Source organism: Xiphophorus hellerii, chromosome 17, assembly GCF_003331165.1.
Source record: "Xiphophorus hellerii strain 12219 chromosome 17, Xiphophorus_hellerii-4.1, whole genome shotgun sequence".
NCBI lineage: Eukaryota > Metazoa > Chordata > Actinopteri > Cyprinodontiformes > Poeciliidae > Xiphophorus > Xiphophorus hellerii.
In genome coordinates this window covers 17,711,168-17,738,058 of record NC_045688.1, presented here as the reverse complement: position 1 = coordinate 17,738,058, position 26,891 = coordinate 17,711,168, and the positions used below count along the sequence as shown (strand labels likewise).

At 39.1% G+C, this 26,891-nt stretch overlaps 1 protein-coding gene and 1 long non-coding RNA gene across 5 annotated transcripts; one reads left to right on the top strand and one right to left on the bottom strand.

Moving 5' to 3' along the window:
- Window positions 1–7,660: 7,660 nt before the first annotated feature.
- il15ra (interleukin 15 receptor subunit alpha) lies at window positions 7,661–26,253 on the bottom strand. Of its 4 annotated transcripts, none has more exons than XM_032589612.1 (8): window positions 26,025–26,252; window positions 23,156–23,350; window positions 17,825–17,863; window positions 16,366–16,404; window positions 13,954–14,037; window positions 12,969–13,085; window positions 10,406–10,490; window positions 7,661–10,317 (listed from the first exon to the last, which is right to left on the bottom strand). In XM_032589612.1, exons 1-8 carry the CDS (start codon window positions 26,101–26,103, stop codon window positions 10,254–10,256), a joined length of 702 nt encoding a protein of 233 aa, XP_032445503.1. In that variant the 5' UTR covers window positions 26,104–26,252; the 3' UTR covers window positions 7,661–10,253. The 4 variants fall into 4 exon arrangements, with proteins under 4 accessions (XP_032445503.1, XP_032445502.1, XP_032445504.1 ...); XM_032589611.1 differs by having other exon boundaries at window positions 10,406–10,493; window positions 26,025–26,250; XM_032589613.1 differs by lacking the exon at window positions 12,969–13,085 and having other exon boundaries at window positions 10,406–10,493; window positions 26,025–26,253.
- On the top strand, window positions 15,410–15,735 carry LOC116736837 (uncharacterized). The gene is made up of 2 exons (XR_004342681.1): window positions 15,410–15,491; window positions 15,612–15,735. It is a non-coding gene; the product is annotated as an uncharacterized LOC116736837 (long non-coding RNA).
- Window positions 26,254–26,891: the final 638 nt, after the last annotated feature.

Here is a 26,891-nt window from a genome sequence, read left to right as displayed (position 1 = left end):
GTAATGAAGCATCTTGTTTTAATGACCTTTGTTAGATTACAGTTATGTTATATTATTCCTATGAATGCACCTCCTCTCTGCATGTGTTGGCTGCTGTCTGTCATGGAGAAATAGGGATCATAACGTCTAAATCTCTCACTCACCACTGGAATTTATATTTTCAGGTGAGTTGACTATCACTGTGAATCAATAGACTAATGCATTGGTACATTTCCAAAGCGGTTGTTGGATTGTTCCCGCCTTACTTACACGTCACTTAGCCACACTTAGCATCCAGCCACAGTTAGCATCCAGCCACACTTAACCATCCAGCCACAGTTAGCATCCAGCCACAGTTAGCATCCAGCCACAGTTAGCATCCAGCCACAGTTAGCCACACACTTCTCTCTCAGGACTTTCTCTCCTTCAGTGTTCCATTAGTGCAATCGCAACTTGGAAAAAACAAAAAACAAAAACGCATTCTTACTTTGCTCTGTCAACAATTTCAATTTTTTTATATATAAAAAAGAAATCTTATACAATTTGATCTTGTTTTTAGGCAATATTTCCTTTGCTTATTGAATTGAGACAAACAGTTTATTTACAAGTTTCTCTCTCTCTCTGTTGTAAGGGAAATCTTGGATCTCAGTCAGACAAGCTGACCCCAGGTTTCAAAGGTGGATAAAAAAAACAAACAAAATAAAACTATCAAGTCCGTATGGTTCTAACCTTTGTCTTAAAAATCTCCACCCTGATGAGCTTTTATAGGCCCTGTCCTCTTTAATGTGAATATTATCCAAAAACACCGATTTAATTACATTTATTACGAGGACAGCACTGCCCATGTTAGAGTAGTTTCAGTACGTTCATTTTGATTTCTTTCATTTGTACATTTTTTTGTTTTTTTTTGGTTCAGCACCTTTGTCCACATGCTTGCTCCAGTCAGTTTGTAAACCCCCCCCCCCCCACTATTTTCAGCAACGGTTTTCTTCTCATTGTTTGTCCTTAAAGGCAAGATGGGTTTATTTTGAGTTTCTATTTTTCATCATCTCCTTCTTGTCCATTTATTTTCATCATCTATGTTGCTCTTTAATTCACTTAGCTTAGTATTTATTTGTTTTCCTTGTGGTTTTAGTTTCCCTGTGTAGCCTGTTCCTCAGCACAGCTGTTGTTAATCGTCTCCTCTTCTTCAGTCTCTTCCACTTTCCCCTCAGCCGTTTCTATTTCATTCTCATTTCCTCCGCTGTTCTGCTCATTCCTCTGCGTATTTAATCCTGGTTAACCTCATTGCTCTCTACTACTTTCTCTCTCTATCGGCTGATCTTTGCCCTGGTGTTTTATGCAGGCGGCAGTTTTGCGAGTCTTTCGGTTTGTATTAATAAATCCACTCTCCAAGTTCGTCCCAATCTTGAGTCTGCATTTCAGTCCGGCCTCAAAACCACATGACAAGACATGACACACTGTCTCCTATAAGACTTCATCAACTCTGACCAGATTTATTGTGTTTGCTGGAAAAAAAAATAATTCATAGACATTTTTATAGAGCCAACAGCTCTATGAAATATCGACCTCAGTAAATCCCTCTCTGGGGGAATGAGGCGAAGCAAAACTAAGCAGCTGTGGGAGCCACTAAATCTGATCTTTAAACCAACAATTCATTCAATTGTGAAATGTTCAGGCCTCAGTTGGCTTCATGTAAAAATGAGCTTTTATGCTCTTTACCTTCACTTTATTTGATGTCATCAACCTTCAACCAAGGATTGTTCAACTTGGTGCAATCTGTAAGAAAATTTAAAAGAGTAAAATAAAATGTTTTCTCTTTTTTTCCTGTGTGGTGAAACCAACAGATCTGCAGTTGTTAGTGCCTCAGCAGGTGCTGGGTTGGAATCGCAGCCTGGACGCTTTCTGCATGTTCTCAGTGGACATGAATGAGTGACCTCCAGGTATTCGTCCCACAATCCAAAACAGTAACTCTCCAATTTGACTCGGAACCTCAAAAAAAAAAAAAAAAAAAAGACTCATGTTTGGCCATGAGACTTGAAGCTAACTGAAAGTTGTTTCTTTTTCTTTTTTTTTTGCAAAAAGCATTAAAAATCTATTATTTTGTGCTCAGCGGCAGAGCAGGTGCACCACATGCGGACCCAGCTGTCACCCGGTTCGATTCCCGCTGCCTGGAACATTTACTGCACGTCCTCCCCTTCTCTCTCTCTGCCCTTCTTCCTGTCCAGCTAACAAATAACTTCCTGTGATGCGGACAATTAGATTTCTCGCATATGCACTGTCGTCTTTCTTCCTAATGGTCAGAAAATCAGTGTGTGTGTGTGTGTGTGTGTGTGTGTGTGTGACAGGAATCCTTCATTTTAATCTCGCTGTCTTTTCAAAATGGTCGAACCAAAGATTAGTTTTGCAAATTAGCTTGTGGCTAGAAAACCTGCGTACAAAACATTTGCTTTGTTTTTAAAATGCACCATTGTTTAATGTCCTTGATGAAATAAGCGTGAATTAAAATAATTTGGATAGTGCCACAAAACCTTTAAAAAGCTACATATACTGTACATATGTTTTAAGTTTTGTGTGTTTGTACATTGGACAGAGGTGTAAAGCTCAAGGCCTACAATATGTGGCCCTCTGGATACTAAAGGGCCTTAGAAATTGACCCTTAAGATTACAGTTGTGAGCTTAAATATTTTTCACCTATCAGATCAAATCAGTTTTCATTTGTGGGCGTGGCAGAGTGGTAAAGCACATGACCAACACATGGAGGCCTCAGTGCTCTGCGTGGTTGTCACGGACACGAGTCCTGACCTGTTGACCTTTGCTGCATGTCTTCCCCCCTCTGTCACAACCTACATTCAGGACAGTACAGGCCAATAGAGGTAAAAAAACCCCCAAAACCCCAAAACAATCAGTTTTCATTTTTATAGGACCAAATTACATCAAAAAAGAAAAGATGTTTAAAAAATGCATACATTTTCTGCAGTACGAGAAGAAGAAAACGAAAAATATTTCAACAGTTTAACAGACAGTTCTACAAATACATTCTCCCACAACCGGCCCTCTGAGGACGTTTATGATCTCCATGCGGCTCCAAAGTGAAGATGAGTTTGACGCCGCTTGTCGTGTTTGGTGAGTTCTGAGTCGGACCGAGACGCAGACAGGAGGATGGAATGAACCATGTGAACCGAACAAGACGGGAAAAAAAAAAATACCTGGTGAGATTTTGTGTTTCCCCATTGTGGGGAAGAGGAATAAGTGGCGAAGTCGCTGAGACAAAAATGATGAACAGAAACAAAAATAAATCCGAAACCTAAGCTGACAAACTAAACTAACAGAAAGAATGAGCTAAAACGAGAAGAAAATGCAAAGCAAATCCAAAAAACTCAAATAACTGAACAAATGGAGGAAGTAAACTGGAAATGGGGGGAAAAGATAATGGAAGATATGAAAGCAGAAACTCCACAACAGGAAGGGATGTGACATCACTGCCCTGGCACAGAGGAATTCAACTGTCTTGCACAATCCTGACGAACCAGCAGAGTTCAGGGTTATTATGTAGGAGCTGCATGTTTCTCCTAAACGCTCTAGTTTGGACAGGATCCACTGAGCTTATTAACGGCCAGTAGGAGCCAAGCAGCACTAACAACTGCTTCCAGCCAACGACTTCCCGCCAGTCCACAAACACACACACACACACACCACTGGCACACTGCAAAACTCCACCGACTCCCTCCAAATTCCAGCTAATTATTAGCATGTGTGTGCAGCGGTGCACTGCATTATGCAGAAGGAAGTCGTTGAAGCAGAACAAGAACTTTATGAACTCTGTCAGCATGTAGCTTTCGTTGGCTCATTTATATCATTGTTTTCAATATGTATCGCTTTGAATTGTTCACTTAGCTACTGTTGTGAGCTACTGTAACTGTGGATTAAATAAATCTTTTTTATTTTTTCCTTGGCTGGCCACAAGATGAAGTCACGTAGTCGTACTTTGGCAAATGACTGACGCTGGCGAACATGATCAGAGAAACTTGCTTCCCCTGAGATATGACTATTCAAGTCCTAGCAGTGAAACGAACAGTTCTCCATAACTCACGAGTCATTTAAAAAGAGTGTTTCTGTTCAGACGCAATGAAGAAGAAAACAACCTGGACTGAGGGATGGGAGCTAATATTGTGGCCTGGCACAAGAAAAGCAGCAGCAAACTGTCAGTAAATGCATGCTGAGATCCTCCCGTCCATACTAGAGGATGTAGGTGTCGGGTCAGATCAGATCGTTGGTCAATCAAATACAGAACCACTTGTTGCAGGGCTTCTGCAAACAGTCTTGAGTTCCAATTTAGTTGCTGCAAATCATTTTGCAGAGAGCAAAGAGATGAAGTGTGGGTGTGGAAGTGACAGCTCTCAGAAAACGGCATGTATTTGCACGCCAAGAGCATTTTCTTCCAGGTATCTCAACTTTCTGAGTTGCATTTTCTTGTGAATTATTTTTTTTTTTTTTAATTTGCACTACAAACAAACCTGTGAGCAAGTGAGTTTTCCCCAAACAATCTGAAGTTCGGCTCCATGGCAGAACGGGCCGATTTTGGACCCAGTTGCTTTGTGTTTTGGAGGATCTGGTTTCCAAGCAACAATCTGCCAATTCATCAACAGGTTGTGGGGAAGGGGAACTGAAAAAGTTCGACAGAGGTTGTGGCCAAAGTGTTTTTGTAACATTTTGCAGCCGTCAAGCAGTCACATTATTAATATTGTGAGGATGTTTTCATCTCTTCCCTTTGTGGAGTTCTGTAAACCTCTCTGGGATCGCATCACGTTTCAATTAGACTTCAAAAGAACAACTTACTCAGTGATGTCTGAGCATATTTAATTTAAAAGAGGGCGTTCGCTGGAGCTTGTTAAAACTCCTCCAGATGTACAAGTGAAACACTGGTCAATGAAAGGGAGTGCGAGAATTATGGAATTATGGGCGCACACTATCATGGATTGCACCTCATGGGGACGCCACAAGAATCACTCATGAAAAATGATCATAATAACATGTTAAAAATAAGAATGTGTAAAAGCATGTTGACAGATATAAGAAATACAAAGGCGTCATGTTTTCTGGAAAACATAAATGATGTGTCTCCTGGTCCCGTTCCGTTATACCTCCGTCTCAAGTTTGGCAGACCGCTGTGTTTGGAGAAGGGCTCAAGGAGTCGGGGTAAAAAAAAAAAACCCAAAAAACTAGACAGTGGAATTATTTTTACTATTGTGGGCAAAACATTTTTTTTTTAGAAAAGCACCATTTTACGTGCTTGTTGTTCCCTACTGGAGCAACACTAGACGTCTTTGAACAAATAAAAAACGTGAAAAATGAATACAAAATCAGCAAACACATCAGAAAAGGCCCAAATGTTCAACCTGATACAACTGACTGGCTGCAAAAATGACGTCCTCTGAACAGCAAGTGCTGCGTTGCTAATGTTATATTGAGTGTAACTGTTTTTGTAGTAGTTTCTTTTTTTGCAAAGGACAACAGCTATTATTATTAGCCAAAGTCGTTAGCGGTGACGGTAGCTTGCAACAGTATAGCTGTTGTCACGGCAATGGCTATTGGGGACCCAAATAAACAAACAAAAAGTCTGTTAATCTATAATAACACTTGTCTCACAGGTTTTTATTGAAGACCATATGCCCTCCAAATATGCAAATATTTGATTGCAGAGCAGCCAGTCAAAGAACGCCAGACATTTTCCGTGGCTTCTGATTGGCTGCACCCCCAAGACATGAAAGACAATGGATGTTTTCCTCTATGGTGGCGCTAAGACGGTTTCTACTGTGTGTATTAAGGTATTTTAAGGTATATTTGGTCTTTGAACTATTAAAATAGGCAGTGTAAGTGTCTTTAGAGACCCAATCGAAAATAAATAAATGACTCATTCTGGATCATTGCAACATCTACTTGCTTAATTAGTGCATCTCAATTTAGATTTTAATAATTACCTTAAATACAACATTTATTTTAGCAACTTATGTGTAGAATTGTGACACTTTTACAAATGAACGGGCTTCATAGTAGAACAGAGGCTACTGTATTCTCCTCCCAGAAGGTTCCGGCTCTATGTGAGGTCTGTATGCACGGGTCAACTCCAGCTTCTGCTGTTGCTTCGAAAACAGAATGCCAGATTAACTATGTATTATAAACTGACTGAAGTGTGGCGATGTGTTTCTACTTTGGCTTCGTTATGGTCTGCTGGTCTGCTGACACATCCAGGCGACACCCCGCCCATCACTTGTTTACTTCTGAGATAGGCTGTAAGGAAAGGGCCTGCTAGACTTCACGTAGGAATAAACAATCTGACGGCAACGTACTTAAAAATTCCAAAGTCATCAACCGAAGCAGTTCATCTTTGAAATTACTGCTGGAAACGTGCAGAAATGTGTCAGAGCTCAGATGAGAATTACATGCTGTTTGGGGAGGATGTTTACATCCTCCAAAGACAGGAGGATGTAAACAGTTAGAGATTTACACAGCCATATTGTTCTGCACTTTGCACTGTCACATCATCTGCACTTTGCCATAATTGGACCTGCTGCTACTTCTTTGGTGTGGTTGAGTGCCTTTAGTTAATTTTAGTTGTATATATTGTTATTATTATTATTGTGTGTTTGTTTATTTTATTTATTGCATATATGTGACTTTTTGCACGGGAGCTGCAATAGAAATTTCGTTGAATCCTGTTCAATGACAATAAATGCTATCTATCTATCTATTTTCATAAAGTTGGCAGATGAAGGTCATTCCTCACCGTCTGACAAAACTATGGCAGCTAAATCAAATGAAGAACGGATCAGATTTTACTCAGCAAACATAGAAGAAGGAAATGCTCTGGTCCCAAGAGAACTAAATTACACAGCTTGGTCTGAGTGCAAAACTAACCCTGAGTGTGGCAGGGAACTAGACGCATTACCCTAAACGTAACATTGCCCACGGTGAAACATGGTGGTGGCATTATCATGCTGTGGGGATGCTTTTCTTCAACAGGGACAGAGGCGTAGCTACTGGGAAGATGGATGCAACCTAAAGCTGGAGTCCTGACAAACATTTTTCTTTTACAGTCATGTATCAATTCCTTCCAATTTCATAAATACTGTAGTTTATATTGGTCCAGCACATACAATCCCAATAAAATAATAGTTTGTGACTTAAGTGTAAAGCAACATTTTCAGTTTTGGCTAGTTCAAAACTCAAACAGCCACCATAGTTCTTCTGGCTAGATCCATCTAGTGCTGCCAGACTAAAAATGCTAGTTGGTGACTTCAGCGTAAAAAAACATTGTCAGTCTTTTTTGGTTAGTTAAAAACTCACAGCTAGCTAGTTCTTTCGCTAGCCGCTAACTGTCTAAAGCTAACTGTCAAGCTAAAAATACACGTTTGTGGCTTCAGTGTAAAAACAAATATTGTGTCAGTTGCTTTTGGCTGGTTCAGAACTCTTAACAGCTAGCATCTAGTTCTTTTGGCTAGCTAGCCGCTAACCATCTATAGCTACAGTAAGTGTCAGACTTCAGCATTCCAACTATTAGATGTACGCCTGGTATATCACACCTGAAACTAATAGTTGGATTGCCTCGTCAGAATCGTAAGTGACCGACCCGGGAGGACTGGAGTTGGACCCCTGCGGTGGATGCCATAATAACGAGAAGTAAATATTTTGTTGTTTATTAAATCCATCTCATTCTGAATACGTGGGTCAGTTAATTTCACAAATACATGACAGTCTAAAAAGTATAAACAACAAACATATCAAAATGATTCCTGACATTTCATGAATGTTTAGGTCAAGCAATAGATAAGCGTATGTACAGGGTCACAAAAATGGAAGTGTTCTAAAGAGTGCATTCCACTGATACATTACAACACAGTAGTTTTGAGGCATCATATAAGATTAAGGCTACAGAGTGAAACAGTGCATGTCTACTAAAGCACGCCATTGATATTAGTGATTTGATTGCAAAGAATAAAAATAGAGAAATCAAAAAAGACTTTAAACATTATAAAATATACATCGACTGAGCATCGTGTGCTGGTCATAGAGGCGGCCGAAGGCACAAGGGGGCTGAGCTGCTGCTTGGACCTCCAGGCCAGCAGAGGGCCCCCAAGAATATCAGTGTTACGTTTTTTCAAAAAATTAAATTTTTCTAAATAAATCCGTACCAGTTGTAATCACACAGAGGAAATTATAATAATCTGGTTGCTAAATTCATAGTTGTTAGAAAACCCACTTTACTTTTACATAACCAATGTCAGAACATTTACACTGAAACCTTGAGGCCTCAATATAGCAAAAATGTCTATTCCAACTCTTGAATAGGTATTTGTTCAACAAAAACACAATTTTGTCACACAGCAACAGTCTTCAGTCAGAGGCCTGTTCAGAGTCACTGCAGGACTGACTGCTATTGGAGACCCTTCCTTACCCTCTGCATCACCATCCACTATGACTCTCTGAAGATACTTGGATGATATGAGTATCGAGAACATTTCATTTCACTTTGGGAATTGAATTTGGCACAGACGATTTAAAGGGCCAGTGATTTTAAAAAAATAAATAAAAAATTCAATCATGTTGTTTGCGTTCATCTTTCTCCATGCACACTTGAACTTACGTGTTTAGCGCACATTAATAACAAAACCAGACTAAAACAGAAGTTTATTTTTCTAAAATTGTGGTGAAACAAGGCAGTGGAGGCATCATGCTGTGGGGAAGCTCGCAACTGCTGCTTTTATGCAGGAGTTACATTTCATGCACACTCTACCTTTTTTCAATGCAATAAATATGACGTGAAAAACTTGAGAGCTGAGAAAATTATTTTGTTCCCTTCATAAAAAAAAACTAAAAACAAAAAAAATCCATGAAATTTATTTATTAGAGGGGGCCCAAATCAAATTCTGCTCAGGGCCCCATATGATCTTGGGCTGTCTCTGGCTGGCCGGACGGCTTAGCAGCATCAAAGTTTCTTTTATATCACTAATATCATACAGTTCGAGATCCTAAGTTTGAGCATTGCATAAAACTGTCTACTATTTGTCACACACACACAAACAATCAAACTTAAAATATTTTCCTATAAGAAGATAATACCGTTCTAATCGGTAGTTATGGTTTTGATTTGAGTATTTTGGAGAGACTGGGGGAAGAAGAGACATTTTTCATGTTTAGCTAATACATCAGGGCAGATATATTAGCTTTAACCTATATATTTACATATATTTAAGGATGTTATCCATCTTTTCAAAAAATCGAAACAAGTGTAAACTATTTAGATATTGTTGAATTTTTTTTTTTTTTTTTGAAGTTCTCATGGCTCAACTTACCCCGTATGTGAGGTAAAGCGGTAAAACAAGCATTGGTGCGGGGTAAGTAAAGCCATAGTTGTTGTGCACAATTCAACAGATACAACAGATAACGTGCTGTTTAGTAAAAAAAAAAAGAAGAAAAGAAAAAAAGATTTAAAAAAAGAAGACAGCATGCTTTCATGTGTGCTTGGGGACTGAACATTAAACTTTGGAGCAAAAAAAAAAAGGCATTTTGAATCCTTGTTTCAAATTTGTGGTTGGGTTGTAGCATCTCAACAAGCAACAAGCAAGTTCAAAAGCTGGCACTTGAACTTGGACTGAAATTATCTTTGATTTATGACCTTGTATTGTTGCTCAACTGATGTATAAAACAAAATTACAAATATTTGTTTTAGTATAAACACATTTTTTTATGAAACTTATGATAGACTAAATTCGCTTTCAGGTGGGAGAAACGGTTTTTGTTCCCGCTCATTACGGCGCTGCGGCTCCACTCTGGGGTGATTCGAGTCATTTTAACGTTGCTAGGTAAAGGGAAATAAAGATGCAATCACTTTCCCCTTGAGGGAAAGTCATAAACTTCATTAAATGATGAATTCCTCCTATTTGGTCACATGATCAATGTTTTTTTTTTTTTACAGTTTCCTAGAAACAACTGATAATTCAACTTACCCTTTGGCTCAAATTACCCCAGTCTCCTCTATTGCTTTTAGAGATTTAACATCCATCAGAATATGTTGAATAACTCTTAGCTGAAGATAACATATTTACAGACAATTTGTCCTGTTTGTTTAAATAAAGTAGACAAGATGGCAGATTCCAGGCTTCAAAACAGCATTTCACAAGCGTGAGGGCGATATCACAGTGGCTACGTTCATTTTTAAATACAGGCTGCTCGTTCTTCCTTCCTCTTTTTTCCTACAAAGTCTACATCACGGCTCAAGAGGGGTTGTTCATTGGCTGCATCTCCTCTGTTTCCTGAGGGGGAATCGGCCTTTTTCTCCTAAGGCAGGAAAACAAAAAAAGGGACGTTTTGTCAGCATGAATCCTTGAGGTCTCTGTTTAATACCAGTGCTTACTTTCCAGCTTACCTTCGATATAGTACGAAGATGATGCCACTCATGGAAACCAATAGGATCACCACAGATAAAGTGGCAGCAATTGTTCTGGTGTCTGCTGCTAATGGGAAACGGAGAGAAACAAGCATACTCAGCTAAAACACTCGTTCTGTCATCCTTACTGTCAGAAATTTTTGTAGTGGAAAAATTATCATGTTGATTTTTGCAACATAATGGATTCCGAAGTATAGAATTCTTTACATTAAAAACATTTATTTAAACCATAATGTTGTTCTGCCCCCTGATAAAGATGTGGAACAAGCCTTAAAGTAAACTGCAGCACCAGAAAGTTGCAGGCAATTTTTCGGAAATCGTCAAACACGTTTGAGTGCATTTATTCTGTGTGAAGAAAAGCTTCTTTTTTGAGTTGATCAAAGTTTGTGGGAGTTCCTGTTGAGCAATCTCCAGTCTTTTGTTTCCAATAGTGATCAACAATGACCTAACGTTAAGTGTTATGTCAGACACTGGCCACCCAGCTGGATTAGAGCTCATCCTGCCACCACACATGGCTCGCTGTTCTGAAATCAAGACAAGACGCAGCAACCACGTCTCCACAGCAATTAGATGAAAGGTTTGAGAAAGCACAGTGAACATTTGAAAGAGAGCAAAAGTTTTTAGTTCAAGCATTACAAGTTTTGAGAAGAACGACATGAAGTCCTGCTTTCAAAAGGAAAATGCAAACACAAGTATTAAAAGTTTTGAGCACAAAAGACATGAAGCCCTGCCACTTGGTTCTGAGGAATGTGGAAATCCCATTAGATCTTAACTCAATCATTCCACTCTGATGTAGGCGTCTCCAGTTTGTACTTTGCACAGATGTTTCTGTACAATATAGCATCAACTTCAGTTCCTTCTCCATTGTTAAGTCTCCCTCTAGTCGATTAATATCTGGTCTGTGGTGGACGCTCTGATGATGTCATTTTAGGTGAGTACTCTTGGGCAGTTAGTTTCTCCGACATCTCAGTATTTGTTTGTTGTTGGTTGCCCCCTCCAATTGATGCTGTATGGTTTCTTCCACCACAACTGGTAAAACATTTGTATCTAAAGGTTTGACTGTGGAACTATCAAGTTACGGCTTACCGTCTCACCAACTTGTCTTGTTCGTGGATTGAAAATGGTGGTTTGCGGGGGTGCTGTGGTGGCGCAGGGGTTAAGCACAACCCACATATGGAGGCCTTAGTCCTTGACCCGGCTGTTACAAGTTCGATTCCCGACCTGGCGACCTTTACCGCATGTCTTTCCCCTCTCTCTTTACCCTCTTTCCTTTCAATTCACTATCAAATAAAGGCCAGTAGAGCCAATAAAACCTTTTAAAAAAGAAAATGGTGGTTTGCAAATACACAGGGAGGATCCACACAGGATCTGCAAATGGAAACAAATCTGGCCTGAACGGGTTAAATCCACGCCTGTGAAGAACGGGCGTAGGCAATGGCATTCCATGTAGTCCTTTCCTGCTGGTATCTTACACCTGGTAAGGGAGTGAGATGATGTATTATTTCTGATGCCTCTTTGCACAGCCTGCAACTGGGATCTTGCCTGGTATGGTAAATCTAAGTTTCTATTGCTCTGGTGCTCAAGATCTGCTCATGTCTTCTGTCCAACCCTCTCCAGCCATTGGTAGGATTTGGTCATATTGGCCACTTCAGCTGTCTGTTGGGGGTACGTCCCATGAAGGGGTTTATCCTCCCGTGATGGTTCCTTCATCTCCTTCTCTTCCAGTTTCTATTGTCAGACTGCTTCATCCCTTGGAGCCATCTTCCTGATGTACTCTTGACGCTTGGATGTTTAATCTCTGATGCTCATGAGACCTCTGCCTCCTTCAGTGTGCTTACAGCTTGAGGATACTGGATTTGGGGTGAAATCCACCATGAATGGTAAGAAGCTTGTGTGCTTGATCAATTTATTACCCTAGCAGGGTATCTGATTAGGCACAGCTGTTGACTTCCCAGACCTTCTTCTTGCCATTGAGCAGAATCCCCAAAACGTGCCTTACTCATTGCAGGTATTTTTGCTGTTACTGCTTTCCTTGTGGTTGCCTTTTGCCTGTGGTATTCCAAGGCATAATTTTCCTCAACATTTACTATTCTCCTTTCTGGGGGTGCAATACTCTCTCTGTGGATTATCTGACCCTCTTTTTAGTCACCATGTGGCCACATTTCTCCAGCCCAAATAATATCCTGATGTCCCTGCTGTATACAGGTGGTGTGAACCAGTGAATCAATGTCTCGCTCACTTTCAGAATACAGCGCAACTCAATCCATGTCAGGGAGGTGCCTGAAAGTTGGCCTATTTCTGAGTGGGTATCCAGACCCAGTCTTGCTGATTATTTAGCTGATGAGGTTCAGGTCTATGTACACCATAGACCTGAACGTGGGAGACAGACCTTCTCCTTGGTATTTTCCACATTTGATGGAGATATGGACAAATGACCCAGATTCATTTATTTTAAGGCTGTTTACACATCTTTACTAAAGGTGTCAATACCTGTAGCCAGCATCGAGCTAGATTCTTCCAGGAAGTTAGGATATAAAATTACCTGTGAAAGTTTCTGTGTGGGTTTCTTTCATAGAGCTGTTTCCGTTGCTATGGTTACTTGGTGAGTATGTGGAGCTCCGAGTTTTATAGGAAACCACTGTGGTTGTGCTTTTAGTTTCTACACACAAAAAGATTATTTTGCCACATTAATTATGAAAAAATGTCACATCTGAAAATAAAAGAAACCATGAAACCAACATATTCTTTCATGCAGAGTTGTATTCTAAACCTACACATCTTTGTCAGGACTCAGAATTCATATTTTTAATAAACTTTAAATGTAGGTTGTATGGCATCATATAAAGCCGTTTGTTAGGGCTTGGGACTCTAGAAATCCAGACCTTCTCAGGAGCGAATGGTCTATCAAAATGACTCTAAAGATGGAAACCAAGAATCTTAAATAGAGTGGATATGCGATTGTGGCATGACAACCTAACTAACCAGAAGATAAGAACTAATACCAACTAATACTAACCTAAATGTACAGAACAGGATAACTACTGAGAATACACTCATACTGAGATGTCAAGACTTTAATTTTGTCTGTTTTTTATTTATTTTTAAACAGTCAGACGCCTCATTATCTAATAGAGTTTGGAACGAAACATCAACGGTGTATTAGGGCCACAATACAGGTGTTGGCCCTAATTAGTCAAGAAACTAATAAATATCGGGGATTGACCAGCAAACTGCTACCGGTGCCCCCTAGTGGCTAACTGTTTTATTGTAGGTGTTTGTGTCTTATGGTTAAAAATAATACATAAAATTCTTATGCCGCTTTTTTGGTCCACGCTTATGTACCTGAACAGCCCTTTGGTCACTTTGGGTGCTCTTCAAATAAAGATTGATTGATTGATTGATTGATTGATTGACTGACTGATTGATTGATTGATTGATTGATTGATTGATTGATTGATTGATTGATTGATTGATTGATTGACTGATTGATTGGATAAAAGCAGCTGTTAGGATTCCATGCTTCTTACCTGATGTACTTTGCTCCTCCATATTAGCTGAGCTTGTAGTTTCAGTAGTAGAGCTTCTTCCAGTCGGATGGCTGGTGGAAGTTCCTGCAGAATAGAAAAAGAAGCTACAATCTATTTTTTTTTTTTTAGCAAAACCAACTCTCTTCCTGCTGTCATTTAAGTATTTCTGTTTGCGTCTTTTAACACCAACAGTAAAAAAATAAAATAAAAAAAAATTGCAAAATCAAATCGCAATGGGACCTGGAGCTTCTTCAGACGATGGTTTTACTCATTCATCAACTGTTTTTTTTTTTTTACAACCAGTTGCGTAATTTCTAAGAGTTTGATGAGTAGGACAAAGTGTGGCTGAGTATTTCCTCTTTTCAGACCCATTTGAGGGTTTCTAGCAGGAACGGGATGCTTCAGATCACACCACAGATTTTCTCTGCAGCTGCTCCCAGACTGGTAGAGGTCGGTGGCTTTGCTTCTCACATCTTTTGGAACCTTCAGATCAAGTCTGCTGTCTTGGTGTTGTTGGGGACTCAGATTCAGAGACGATACGGGAAAAGCAAAGTGGGAAAAACACAGTTAAATGAGCAGACTGCATCCGGAAATCTAAATGAAAGATAACAGAGGATCTGACAAGGAGTAACTGAACTGGCGTGTATTTATACCGGGGACGATGATTACAGGACGACACACGGGTGAATGAATGAGCGGATGGGAAACAGCTATTGAAGACCAGGGAAATGAGGCACTGAGGTAAAAGTAACACTAACCTCTAAAACACAGGAATAAAATAAAATATGAGTTGGAAGCGAAATGAAAAAAAAGTAAAAACAAAGTAAAGTCGACTAGGATGATTTTAAGGCTCTCATGTTGTCAGACTGGTTCTCATTCTGTTATGCTTTTGATGCTACAGGTTTGTCAGTTATGATGCCTGGAGTAAAATGAATCAAAAACACCAAAAATTGTTTCTCTTACCCATAATTCATGACTTGACAAGGGGATTAATTATGTTTCCATATAGGGCCAGGTAGCTTCTTCTTCCACATAACAAATGAAAAAGTCGGTGGAAATTGAATTTTGAATTTACACATTTACTCACCTCTTCTTTATTTTACATTTTGTTTTATAATCTGGAATATTTAAGTCTAACAAATTGAAGAAAAAAAAGAAACTAGAAAAAATGTGTAAAGGGAAAAATGCTTCTTTTTTTTCTTTTTTTTTTGCTGGCACTGGACGTTGGTTATATTGGTTGGAGTGAATGTAGATTCAACAGGCCCAGTTAAAGAACACGCAAGATTTTATGCTAAGTCTGTGCACAGTTAATGGAAATTCATAGTTACGTTTACCAGTTCCTCAGTTTTAGAAGAACATGCGCAAATTACATCACAGTCACAGCAACTCAAGCTAACAAGCGCTGATCAACTGGAACCTTCACCACATGAACACGGTTTCATCAGAACAACTCCATCAGACTCACTGAAACCAGCTCTGTCAAAAATGTGTTTCATTTTAATTTAATCAAGAGGAGCTCAGGAAAACACTTCAAAGGTGTTTTCCTGATGGAACATGAGACATGAAAACTTGTTAACATCAGGAAAACATGTTTTGTTAACTTGTTAACCTTAACACTTGTTAAAGTTAACAAGTTAACCTTAACAAAACTTGTTAAGGTTAACAAGTTAACCTTAACAAAACTTGTTAAGGTTGGTGCTTCAGGCTGAAATTACAACATTTAGAATCTTTACTTGCGTGTTGGTATGTTGCCCACATACCAACCTGTTTCAGCCTGTCACCTAAAAACACGAGTACTGCCCTCTAGGTGAAATAACAAATATGTGTTTATGCACATACTTGAACCTACATATCGATAAAAGTACCACAGCAGAACACGTGGTGGCACGAAAACATAACCTAACGTTTCGCTTTCTTTAGCAGGCTCGTGTCTTGTTATGTCTGCTGCCTTATCAAAACAAGCAGCAGCAAAAAGTCATAAGACTTGTCACAACTGAAAAAATATTCAACTTTTGACTTCATTCAATTCAGTTCAAAAGTACTTTTTACCAAAGGAAAACTAAATGTTGTAACTAATGCAGTCATGCCTAGAGATACTGTTACAATCTAAAACTTCTTTCATATGTTAATTTCAAGCGAGGAATTTAGGCAAATATAAAACTCGAGAACTGTAGAAGTAAAGCCTGAGCAATATTGATCCTACACTGGCTGTAAAACATTTGGTTTATAGAAGCCTAAAAAAACCTACTTTATGTTTAAAGTTATGGAATAGTAATGTGATCAAGAATACAAGGATACGGGTTTAGAGGTTGATATATAAACAAAATGTACTTGTAAAGCAATTCTCCTCGGATTCGCAGCAAAAACCAAAAATAATGTTCATGTTCTTTCAGTTGCACACATTGATCCTACCTGGCCGGTTTGTTGCCGCAGTCGTGATGCTTGAATCATCTGAAACAGAATAAATGAATAGTTCGTCCATCAACTTCAGAGCTTATCAGTTAATACAGCAGGGCATGAAAATAATAATAATTAAAAAAAGCAAGAGGAAGAAAAAGAAAGATAAAACCCAAACACTAAATGTCACTGTATGCAGATAATAAACAAATATTCCTACAAACGTCCAAATTTTAACATTATTATTATTATTATACAGAAAACTAACCCAACAGCAATCTAACAGATGCAAGCTAAACAAAATATAGAAAACACAACCCATTCATATTTTAGGTAAAAGTCTAAATGTAACTTCCCAACTTCAGAGCTTCTTTCGCTTCGTTTAAATGCTTCAAGTCTTCTGAATCAACACTCTTTAATATGTCTGTCACGATGTGTGGCTGTTTTATTAGCTTCTTTTATGGCATATTTAAGAAATGACCTGCGTTTTAACCAGGTTAATGAAATGTGTGGTCTCTAATCCTTACTGAAGACGTAGATTAAACACACCACTTGCCTGGTGTTTCAGTCTAACTGATTATACGAAGGCAATAAAACAGATTCTCATAGAACATCCGACATGTTTTCCCATTCAGAGCTTCATACTTCCAGACTAAAACTTCTAGATTTTTTCATCAGCATTCTGAACATCTGAGTAGAAAACACGAAACCTTGTTTTGTTTATTTATTCATTTTTTTCCTATGTTCCGCAACTTACGAAATAACACGAGGTCAAGTTGTCTTCTGACTCGGCAGTGTGGCGAAGGAGTCGTCCACTGATGTTTTGGTCATCTCAACAAACACAGATCAGCCCTTTCTCAAAATTCTACAACAGACTTTTCCAATCTAGATTCTTTAAAAGACTTTGAGAAAAACAGGAAGTTCAACAACTTGTTTGGTATTCAACCAGGTCCTGTTTAAGAACCACAGATCCGGTCTAAGAAACTGCTATAAGGAGGAGCAGAAGGTTTAAAAGCTCTGAAATAACTCTAAATGAGTATGCCTTTATCTGGGGGTGTTCAGTTCTCTTTTGAGAATCTTTCTATCTTCTAATAATATCCAAACTTAGAAAATAAACGCTAAACTTCATCAATCTTTTCGACCCTGTTCTAACACACCTTTTACCCTCTGGTATTAACCTACTGTATAATTCAAGCTGGTGCAGGCAACAGAATGATGAACATTCTGCAATGACAGTCTTTTCGATGACAGTGTGAGAGAGCAATAAATCAATATCAATATATTAAACTGCTTTGGTAGCACAGTGCACCTACATTTACCATGATTTAGCAAACAGAAATAGTCTGCTTGAGGGAATCCGCAACATGTGTTGCAATGAGCTTACATTTAAAATGCATAAAAAGAACCTTTAATTTTTAACTAAAATAAAAATAAAACAGCATTTTTCCAGAAAAAAAAAAAAAAAGTTTCATACCTGGAATGTGTGGCGGCGTTGGAGTTGAGTCTGGATGAGCTGAAACAATGAAAGTGAGTTAATTAATGTCCAGGTCCAAAGGGAAGAGGTCAGGGGGCTGGAAGAGGGATTCTGTTGAGCATTTCTTAGCAGTCAACGTCTTACCTGTATATTGATTCGTTTCATTCAGCATAAGTTTCGATCATGTGAAGCAAACAGCTAGTCCAAGAAGGTCCTAGACAAAGGCCGGCTAATGGGGTCCGATCTCAGAAACATCCCAGTTTTTTGTTTTTATGAACCTTTAAAACAGTAAATCAATAACTTGATGCCATCTGCTGGGTTTCTTTAAATAGAACACGTTGTCAAGAGAAGTGGAGTTTTGATGACTACACTGAGCCCTCTGTGACAACTGAGGATGAAGAATCTGCATCTTCACATCCCAGACGAACATCTTCTCTTTCCAGGGGATGAGGACGGCGAACTGCAGGAGGGTGATGGACTCCCAGCATGTGAAAGGTCTGACCTCGTGGAGGGGGTGTCAAGAAAATCCGAGCTCATCCCACTTCCCCATGCTGGAGATTTTAGTTTAACAGTAATAATAAATAAAGTTATCTTTAAAATGAATCACTCAAGTGACTTCAAGGCCCAGCAGTATACTTAGGTGTCAATAAAATAAATCTGGTTGTGTGTGTTGTTTTTGTCTAAAGCAAACTTTGCTTTAATTCTACTTTTTTCTATCTAATCATAAGAAATCATAGTCAGACAGAGAGAGTCATTAAACAGGAAAAGCAGGTTTCCTGGAAAAAGAGGAAGTTTCCAGCCTGCAGATTTATAAATATAGCTGAGACTATTTCTTATTTTAAAGCATGAAAGTTTTAAAGAATTAAATCTAAACATTTTGGTAATTTGATAAGATTCAAAGTAAAATACTTATATTAATATTGGTTTACTTGTAATAATATTTACACTTACATTTGTGAGAACACTTACAAGAAAAACAAGTAACTGTAACTTTGGTATTAAATAATTAGAATCATGGATTATTCTTGGTTTCTTTTCAGAAGAACATCTGTAATAACTCACATTAGGATTATAATAAGGATAATTAATAAGTTATGGTTATAAAATCATAAATGAATGATAAATCAGAGAAGCTGAAGAAAATAAATGTGATATAAGTTATGGTTATAAAATTATAAATGAATGCTAAAATCAGAGAAGCTAAAGAAAATAAATGTGATAAATGTGATTTTGACATTGAACTTGAAATGGTGTAAAAGGTGTAACTGCAATTAAACATCACTGATATGTTGGAGGTAGATGGTAGGTGAAAGGTGAAAGGAAGGGAAAAAGGGGAACTAACAGGAGAGCAGAGATGATCAACGCCTTATTTAGGTAAAAGGTTGTGCAGGCAATGGACAGGAGGTTGAGCAACTCTGAGACATTAGCACAGACATCAGGACATAATGTCTGTAAGACAGTGATGGATATGAGATCATCTGTCTAAGCAGACAACCAATGAAACAAGCCCAGCAACAGTGCTAGCCAAAGAAACCCTATAAAAGGTGAGTGCAAAAGAGGAACCGTTCGTTGGATCCTCCGGGCAGCTTCGAGCCAAGATCGAGATGGACAAAGAACTCTGCAGCTGAAGAAGAGCCGGGGCCACAGAGCCGAAGACTGTCCTGCTCATGGAGACCAACCCGTCAGCCCTGCAACATGTGGCTTCAAATCGCACTTCTCTCATCGGCTGGGTTCAGACCCCAAAGACAAAGACAAAGGCAAAGACAAAGAAGAAGAACTGGTGCCTTTTTTCCTGCCAGCACCAAGTCCTGTGTGACCTCACCATCCATGCAGAGAGGAGGCTCATCAGACTTGCGGAGATCCTGACCTTCATCGATCGGCGTCTTCCTCCTGCTGCAGCACCTTCTTCGTCGTCGTGTCAGGTCTGGGGTTCGAGGCGTCAGGCTCCGTCCGTCTCTCTCAAAGGTTCCTTTTTTTAGTTCTCAGTATCAGCAGTAGGGAAAGATAGACTAGATGATTGATTTTACTTATTTGATTATTTCTGCTACTGAATTAAGCTGTACTGACCCTTGCAAAAATGCCTTACTAATAAAATATTTAGCATAAAGAAAATCTAAAAGATGTTGTGGACATTCAGTTAATGAGTCACCTTAAAGTTCTTTGATGGTTGTAAAATAGCTGTGATGTTTGATTCTGGAGAGGAAAAAGTTTAAAATGTTTTTAGGTTGCTGGTAGCCCAAATTTAAAACGTCATCCTTGGGACTCGCCCGAGTCACTAAAACCTACCTGGTTCAATAACAAATGCAAGTTGTAAAATAGAGAACGAGCGACCGTTAACAGGTGTGCTCTGTGAAACTAGTTGGCTGTAGGCTGCTCAGTCTGGCTAATTCACAGGGGGAAGAAGGGTGGGACACCTGGATGTAGGCCGTCAGAAAACCAGGCGAATCGTTTCTCGAAACCAGCTTAAACAGAGTTTACTTCAGTTCTGGACAGGGTAAATCCCAGCAGATTTAGGAAACTCAATTAACCCGTTAGAAGGAGAGCTGGTAGCACATCTCCCCTCTCAGAAGAGGAAGCAGAGAGTGAGACAGTAGAGACAGAAGGGGGGGCGGGGGGGGGGGAGGGGGGGGGGGTGTTGCGCAACAACAACGTTTTAAACTAATTTGGATAATGAACTAAAATTAACACACTGTTTGCTAACAAGGATCAACTGGAATGCATGCCTGACGTCTTTGAGCTAAATGCTTTCTTGTTTATGTCTAAATAAAGTATTATTCCATTAAGTGTGAATTAAATGTCTTGTCCTTATGACAAGACAATAAGTGGGCATAAATATATTTTTCTTTTGTGTGGCTCGAAATAAAGCAATAACTAATTGCAACGACCTTTTTGTTGTTGTAAAAAATCAATTCACAACATTAAGATTTGTTGTGAATTGGTGCTATAAAAATCAAAACCATTTCAACTGAATTGCCATGTTTGCATATTCACAAAGCAATCGGCTATTACTGAAGCAGGAAACGTAGGTAGAGAGAAAGTGGTGCGCCGACTATAACCTTCCTGTGTGAAACATACAGAAAAGAGACATCATGTCAAGTGTTCCTATAGAGAATAGCTGTTAGATCTGACACTAGAGTGAAAAGCAACAATGTTAAGTGAACGTTATTTTATTTCCTTTACACTCCAACATGGTTCCTACTGAGTGCGTGTTTCGCAGAGGATGATAATTTATGGCGTACCACCTCCAGCCTCCATCGTCCTCCATTATGTAACTCCTCTATAATTCTGTGTAAATAACTACCAAAGGCAAACGTGTCGACACTTTAAAGGTTCACAAAGTAGCATTTAGATGAAGTAGAAAATGCATCATCTGTTTGAAGACAATAGAACTTCACTGGCCTCGACCCGTTTCTTGGACTGGCTGTTCTCTTTTGGGAGCGACTCACTTGGATTTACAATAAATAAGGAGAAATGTTTGGTAGGTGAGATGTAACTGCTTAGAATTGTGCATGTGCAAAATAAGATACTCTAGATATGGGGAAGCATTCAGCTTTTATGCTCCACTAATCTGGAACAAACTTCCAGAAAACTGCAGAGCTGCCAAAACACTGAGTTCCTTTGAATCAAGGGTGAAAACCCGCCTGCTTAGAGCTGCCTTAGAACCATGACAACTGGAACATTTCTCAATATATCTGACGTATATTTGCTTGATGACTTTGATGACGGCATTTGACAAAATGTAATGTTTCATAATTGGTTGTTGAAATATGTTCTTATGCTGCAAAACGAGTTGAACTGACTTGTTGCTGAAACGTGCTAAACAAGTAAACTTGACTTGATAAGCTGGAGTGAACCGCTAATAATGCACAGATATGACAAAAAAACAAACACTATAATACAATCTAATTAGTTTTATTTCATACAGAAAAGCAACATGTATCCCTGCCGCAGCACAAACTGCACCATGAATGTTTTTCCTAACCAGAAAAACGTGTTTAAAAAAGCAAAATCATTCTTTGATGTACCGATGGGAAAAGTTAAGAGCTCTTTCAGCTGTTTGTGTTGCAGTGCACATGAAAATGGTGTAATTACAACTGAAACAGCGCAACTGTTTCCTGGCAATCGGATCGTTTACTATCGGCAGGGGATGTTGTAAATTCCTGCTCACGGTGTGTGTAAAACTAATGTTAACAGAAGTTATTTCAAGATGTCAGAAATGCTGATGCAAGCCTTTGGAACGACCCTCAAAAGTCTTGGACCGTGACTGATAAACACTCTGCTGTGTTGACTGGTTTCTCTGGGTCAGTGTTTATTTCCAGCACACACCAGCAGCTGGTCCTGTCCTGGTTTACAGGCTGAGTGAGAGTTTTGTGTTTGTTTCATTTCACTTCCTGACGTTTTTATTGGCACCATATTGGCTTTTGTTTACCTTAGGCAACTTCGTTTAACATGGTTTGGATTTCATTTCTTGTTGCTTTTTTTTTCTCCCCCTCAGTCGTTTTGGTTTCTGCAACGGCGTCGCAGGTAGGACAACAAGGAGCACGTTTCCGCTAAAACCAATGAAATTTGGAGATTTATCTCAGAAATATTCCAGAAAAAAACGTAGGTGTTCATGTTTTTTTTGTGATATTAATGTCGGACATTCTCTAGGAAAAACATGGACATTTTTGAGTTTCAAATGTTGAACATTTTCAGCTTTTGAAACTCGGAAACGGTCACAATTTTTCTAGGAAATTTGTGAGATTCATTTCAAAATTTCACAGTTTTCTCCCTCAATTTTTTGACTTTTCAAACTCAGGCACTTTCAAGTTGTGTTTTTTTTAAAAATATATATATCTACAAAGGCACCTAACACACCGTGGCAGGTTTCTGCTTCCCACACAGGATGATTTAGACCCAATTACTTCCCGTCCCCTTTAGCTTCCTATAAATTCTGGTATTAGACAGTAATTTTACTTCATTTTGAGGCGTGTAAAGCATCTTTTTCATGTTGTTTTCAGTTCTGATGTGTCAGCAGGAGTAGCCACCCGTGCAGGAGTTCAAGCTGCAGGCCAGAATCTCTTCCCACCAGTTCCATGTGTGGACATGCATGTGCTGCGTTCCCTGGGGTTCAGACTAGTTTCTCCAGTTTCAGAAATGGTTCCTCAGCTAAAGCGTGCCACCTCACAAAAATAATCTGATTTAGTTTTCCTGGATCGGAGGGCACCAACCCATAAAACGTGTCCTAGTCGAGTTTCTATTCCTGAAACTCTACGAAACCCGACGCCTCATGACGGTAACTTGATAAAGTTCCATTGTTAAACGTCGGAAGAGAAAGAAAAAGAACCTTACGTATACACTCCAGTGGAAATTTGGTAGTGGTCCACTGCGAATGATTGTTGCACTTGATGAGATTCGACGTTCCGGCCTTCCTCACGTAACCGGGAATGCACGTGTAGCGATATTTGTCGCTAACGTTGAAGCAGTTTTTTCCTTCTGGTGGCAAAGTAAGACTTCTTCTGGGAATTTCTGGACATGCGCACTGGCCTGAAAGAGAAATGCAGACAATAGAAAACGACATGAAGGCTAATGTCACGCCATGGCTTGATTTTCACATCCTCTTTCTCTAGTAAGGGTGAAATGAAACTCGGTGCTCTTTTCAGTTCCGTAAAAGTCATTCAGGTCTCAAGCCGGTTCTACAGTCATTGAAATCTACCCAGATGCTGTTCATTCATAGATCATTAAGATGATCTATGAATGATGATCTCCCCTCTACGGGAGCCATTTTGATAGTTTGTGGCTCTGGAGCTAACATGCACGTCAAGGAGAGAAGATATCAGCAATGATGTTGGAGAAGCAGTAGTTGCAGTTGAACCACCTGGAAAGAGCTACAAGAGTGAGGAGTGAGCGTCCAACGGTCAAAGAAATGACAAAATAACACAAGAGTTGCACCTTAAAACTCGCCGAACTTCAGTTAGTTTGTTAAAAGTGAGCGTTCAAGACGGCAGTTACAAAAAAAAATCAAAAATCAAGTAGCATGGAAGACCACAGAACGCAAAAATTCATTTAAAAAAAAAAACAAAACAACTACATGTCAAACCGGACAGGTTACAGTTAGCATGCTGAATGCTAAAGTCCGTGACCAGACGCTTGCTACGCGTATCACATTTTTGGAAGGGATGCAAAGACAAATGATTTAGATTTACAGAGCGGAGTCTGAATGAAACATGATGACTTCTTTAAAAAGCTGAGACCAGACGTTGAGATGTTCACACCAACTGCTAGGCGTGGTGGGCGGATGGGTGATGATTTAGGCTTATTTACTAAAGGAATGCATTAGACACAGTTAAGATTTGTTTTTTCCTATTGTCAGATTTAGCAATATTAAGAGAAATAATAAAAAAAAAACCCAAACCAAAACAAACACAAAAAACCTCAGAACTTTTAGCATGTTAGCATGCTTCATGTTGAAGTCACAGTAGAACAATTACAGTTTGTAAAAAAGCCTCATATTCACAAAGCTACGTTTGGTGAAAACCAAGCAGCTAATGCAGCAATCATACGGGCACGTCATTAAGTTAACCACAAGCATACTTTAGATTTTACTGTGATGCTATTTGATGTGTCTGACAGCTCAAATCAGAAATGAAAATCTGAAATCCACTGAAACCACTTTATAATTAAGCGTTGACCAACATTCCATAATAATAGAGATTGATGACTGTAGACAGAAAACAGTTCCTTTGAAATTACTGATGCCGCATGTGTTTCCACAATCAATGTTTTACACAACTGACTTCATAAAATAAAAAATAAAAAAAGGACAGCTGGCAATGCTGTGGATTGTGTTTTTTTGTAAATAAGTTTACATTATATAACTTTAGAGCTTGACAGAAAGAAGAAGAAGAAGAAGAAGAAAAACCGCATTACATCCTGAAACATAAGAACTTTATAACTATGACCTAGGGGCAGCTTTAGATAAGATAAGATAAGATAAGATAAGATAAGATTTATTTGTCATTGTCATCAACAGATTACAACGAGATTGAGATTTGATATTGGATACATTGGCAAACGCCCAGGGAGCCAATGAGCGCCAGTTAAAACAACAAAACTTTGTCTCTCCGTTGAATTTTTTTGCATGTACAGTCAGGAATTGTCTCCAGTTGTGTCGAGGGTTTTCAGAGGTTTGACTCTGTGTTGCTAGGCGGCGTCAGTCAACCTGAGCCCAGATGGGGTGGAATTAAGGTCACCTTCCACCTCCCGTCTGCCTCGGCGCCACTTCAGGCGAGGTGCAACCGGGACATTTGGAGAAATTACAGCGTGGCAAACTGATTTACATGAACTTATTTATTGTCTAATTCTTCTAATATCTAAGACAATCTGAACTTGGGTGCACCAATATGACAATTTGCACCGATGTCAACATCTGACATCTTTGATATCTTTTCTCCTTGACGTTCATGTTATATATTTCCAGGCTGAAACAAACATTGTTTATTAATATCGGCTAATACCAATGTTAATGCAGATTTATCATGCATAACCTGAATAGTTAATGACGATTTGGCCCGGAAGATCAGAACAGGATGGATCATACGCTAAATTGCCTTAAGCAAAGAGGAAGTAGCTTGTTCATCAGATAAACAGAACACTAACAGAGCAACATGTTTTCTTAATATAAATATACATTTCTAGACTTAGTGATTCATAGATGTTCCGAAAAACCACTTAAAAATGCTGTCTTTTCTATAAAATATAATTTCATGTAACATTTTGGATCAAATTCTATTCATTTCAGAATACTTTGTTTGCTGCAAAACCTTAAAATGAGTCAATTTATTCATTAAAACCTGCTTAATAACCAAATACATTTGTTATCATCTTAATTTAGGAGACATTTAGTTGTCGGTCTATTTTTTTGGTTTTTCCAAAAACACCAACTGTTACAACGTTAAGAACTTGAGCCGCGCTATTTGTTTTGTAATTTTACACTGACGCATGAACCCATGGCTCCACCTTGTATAGAGAAAGTAAATAACAAAACGATATTTAACCACACACAAAAAAAAAAAAAAAAATTAAAAATTAAAACATGTATTTCAAATGTATTTGAGTCTGGATTTAACTATTCAATGTAGGCACGAGATTTGAATTTGACAAATAATACTACTTAACCAGAGCACAGTGTAAATATAGACGGAGGTCGTTCTGTCCCTACCGACGCTGGAGAGCCGCGTCGTCCCGAGAAGACACACCATCAGGACGCAGACAGAAGTGGAGAACCGACCTGGATCCATCTGCCAGCTCGGCGCGGCTCTACAACATGTTCTCCGTGGAAGTCCACATCCGGTAAGACCATCGTCAGGGAGTGATCTCCTGCCACCACCGCGGGGCTCGCTGCCGTCACGCTCACGGTTTCACTTTCAAAATCGCCGACTTTCAGTTACGCATCGCCAATAAAGTCGGTTCTTGGCTCGACTCAATCGACGCCATATTTGTAGTTTTTGTTGTTGTTGTTGTCGGCAAACGGGCAAGTGCACGTTTACAGTTGTAACTCAATGAATAATCAAAAAGTCATTTTTATTTTAGTGAGTTAATTGCAAAACTGAAACTAGTGTATGATTTAGATTCATGACACACATGCAATAAGGATCATTTCAAACATTTTATTTCGGTTAGTTTTGCATGTTTTGGTGTACACGGACGAACGTAACAGTGTCTTTTGACAGAAAAGAAAGTTGAGTGGACGGAAAAAGTGCAATTAAAAGAGATGTACAAGCAGAAGCCATAGCAGTCTGTGCTGTAAAAGCCACTCTAGATGTCTCCTGGACATGCACTACAATTATTGCATTTATTGTGTTGAGAGAGAAAAAAAAAGAAAAGAAAGAAAGACTGTACTGTAGCTCAGTGGTTCAAAGTCAAGTTGAAAGTAAACGTAGCTTTTGACGGTCAAAGTCCAAGAAGTGAGGCCACATTTCTCACCCCATGAGAATTCTCTAGAGTTAGAACCACAGTCTTTTTGGTAGGTGATGCCACCTGCTGGTGTTTTCGAGTCAAGTCAGCCACTGTTATTGCAGAATTAAAG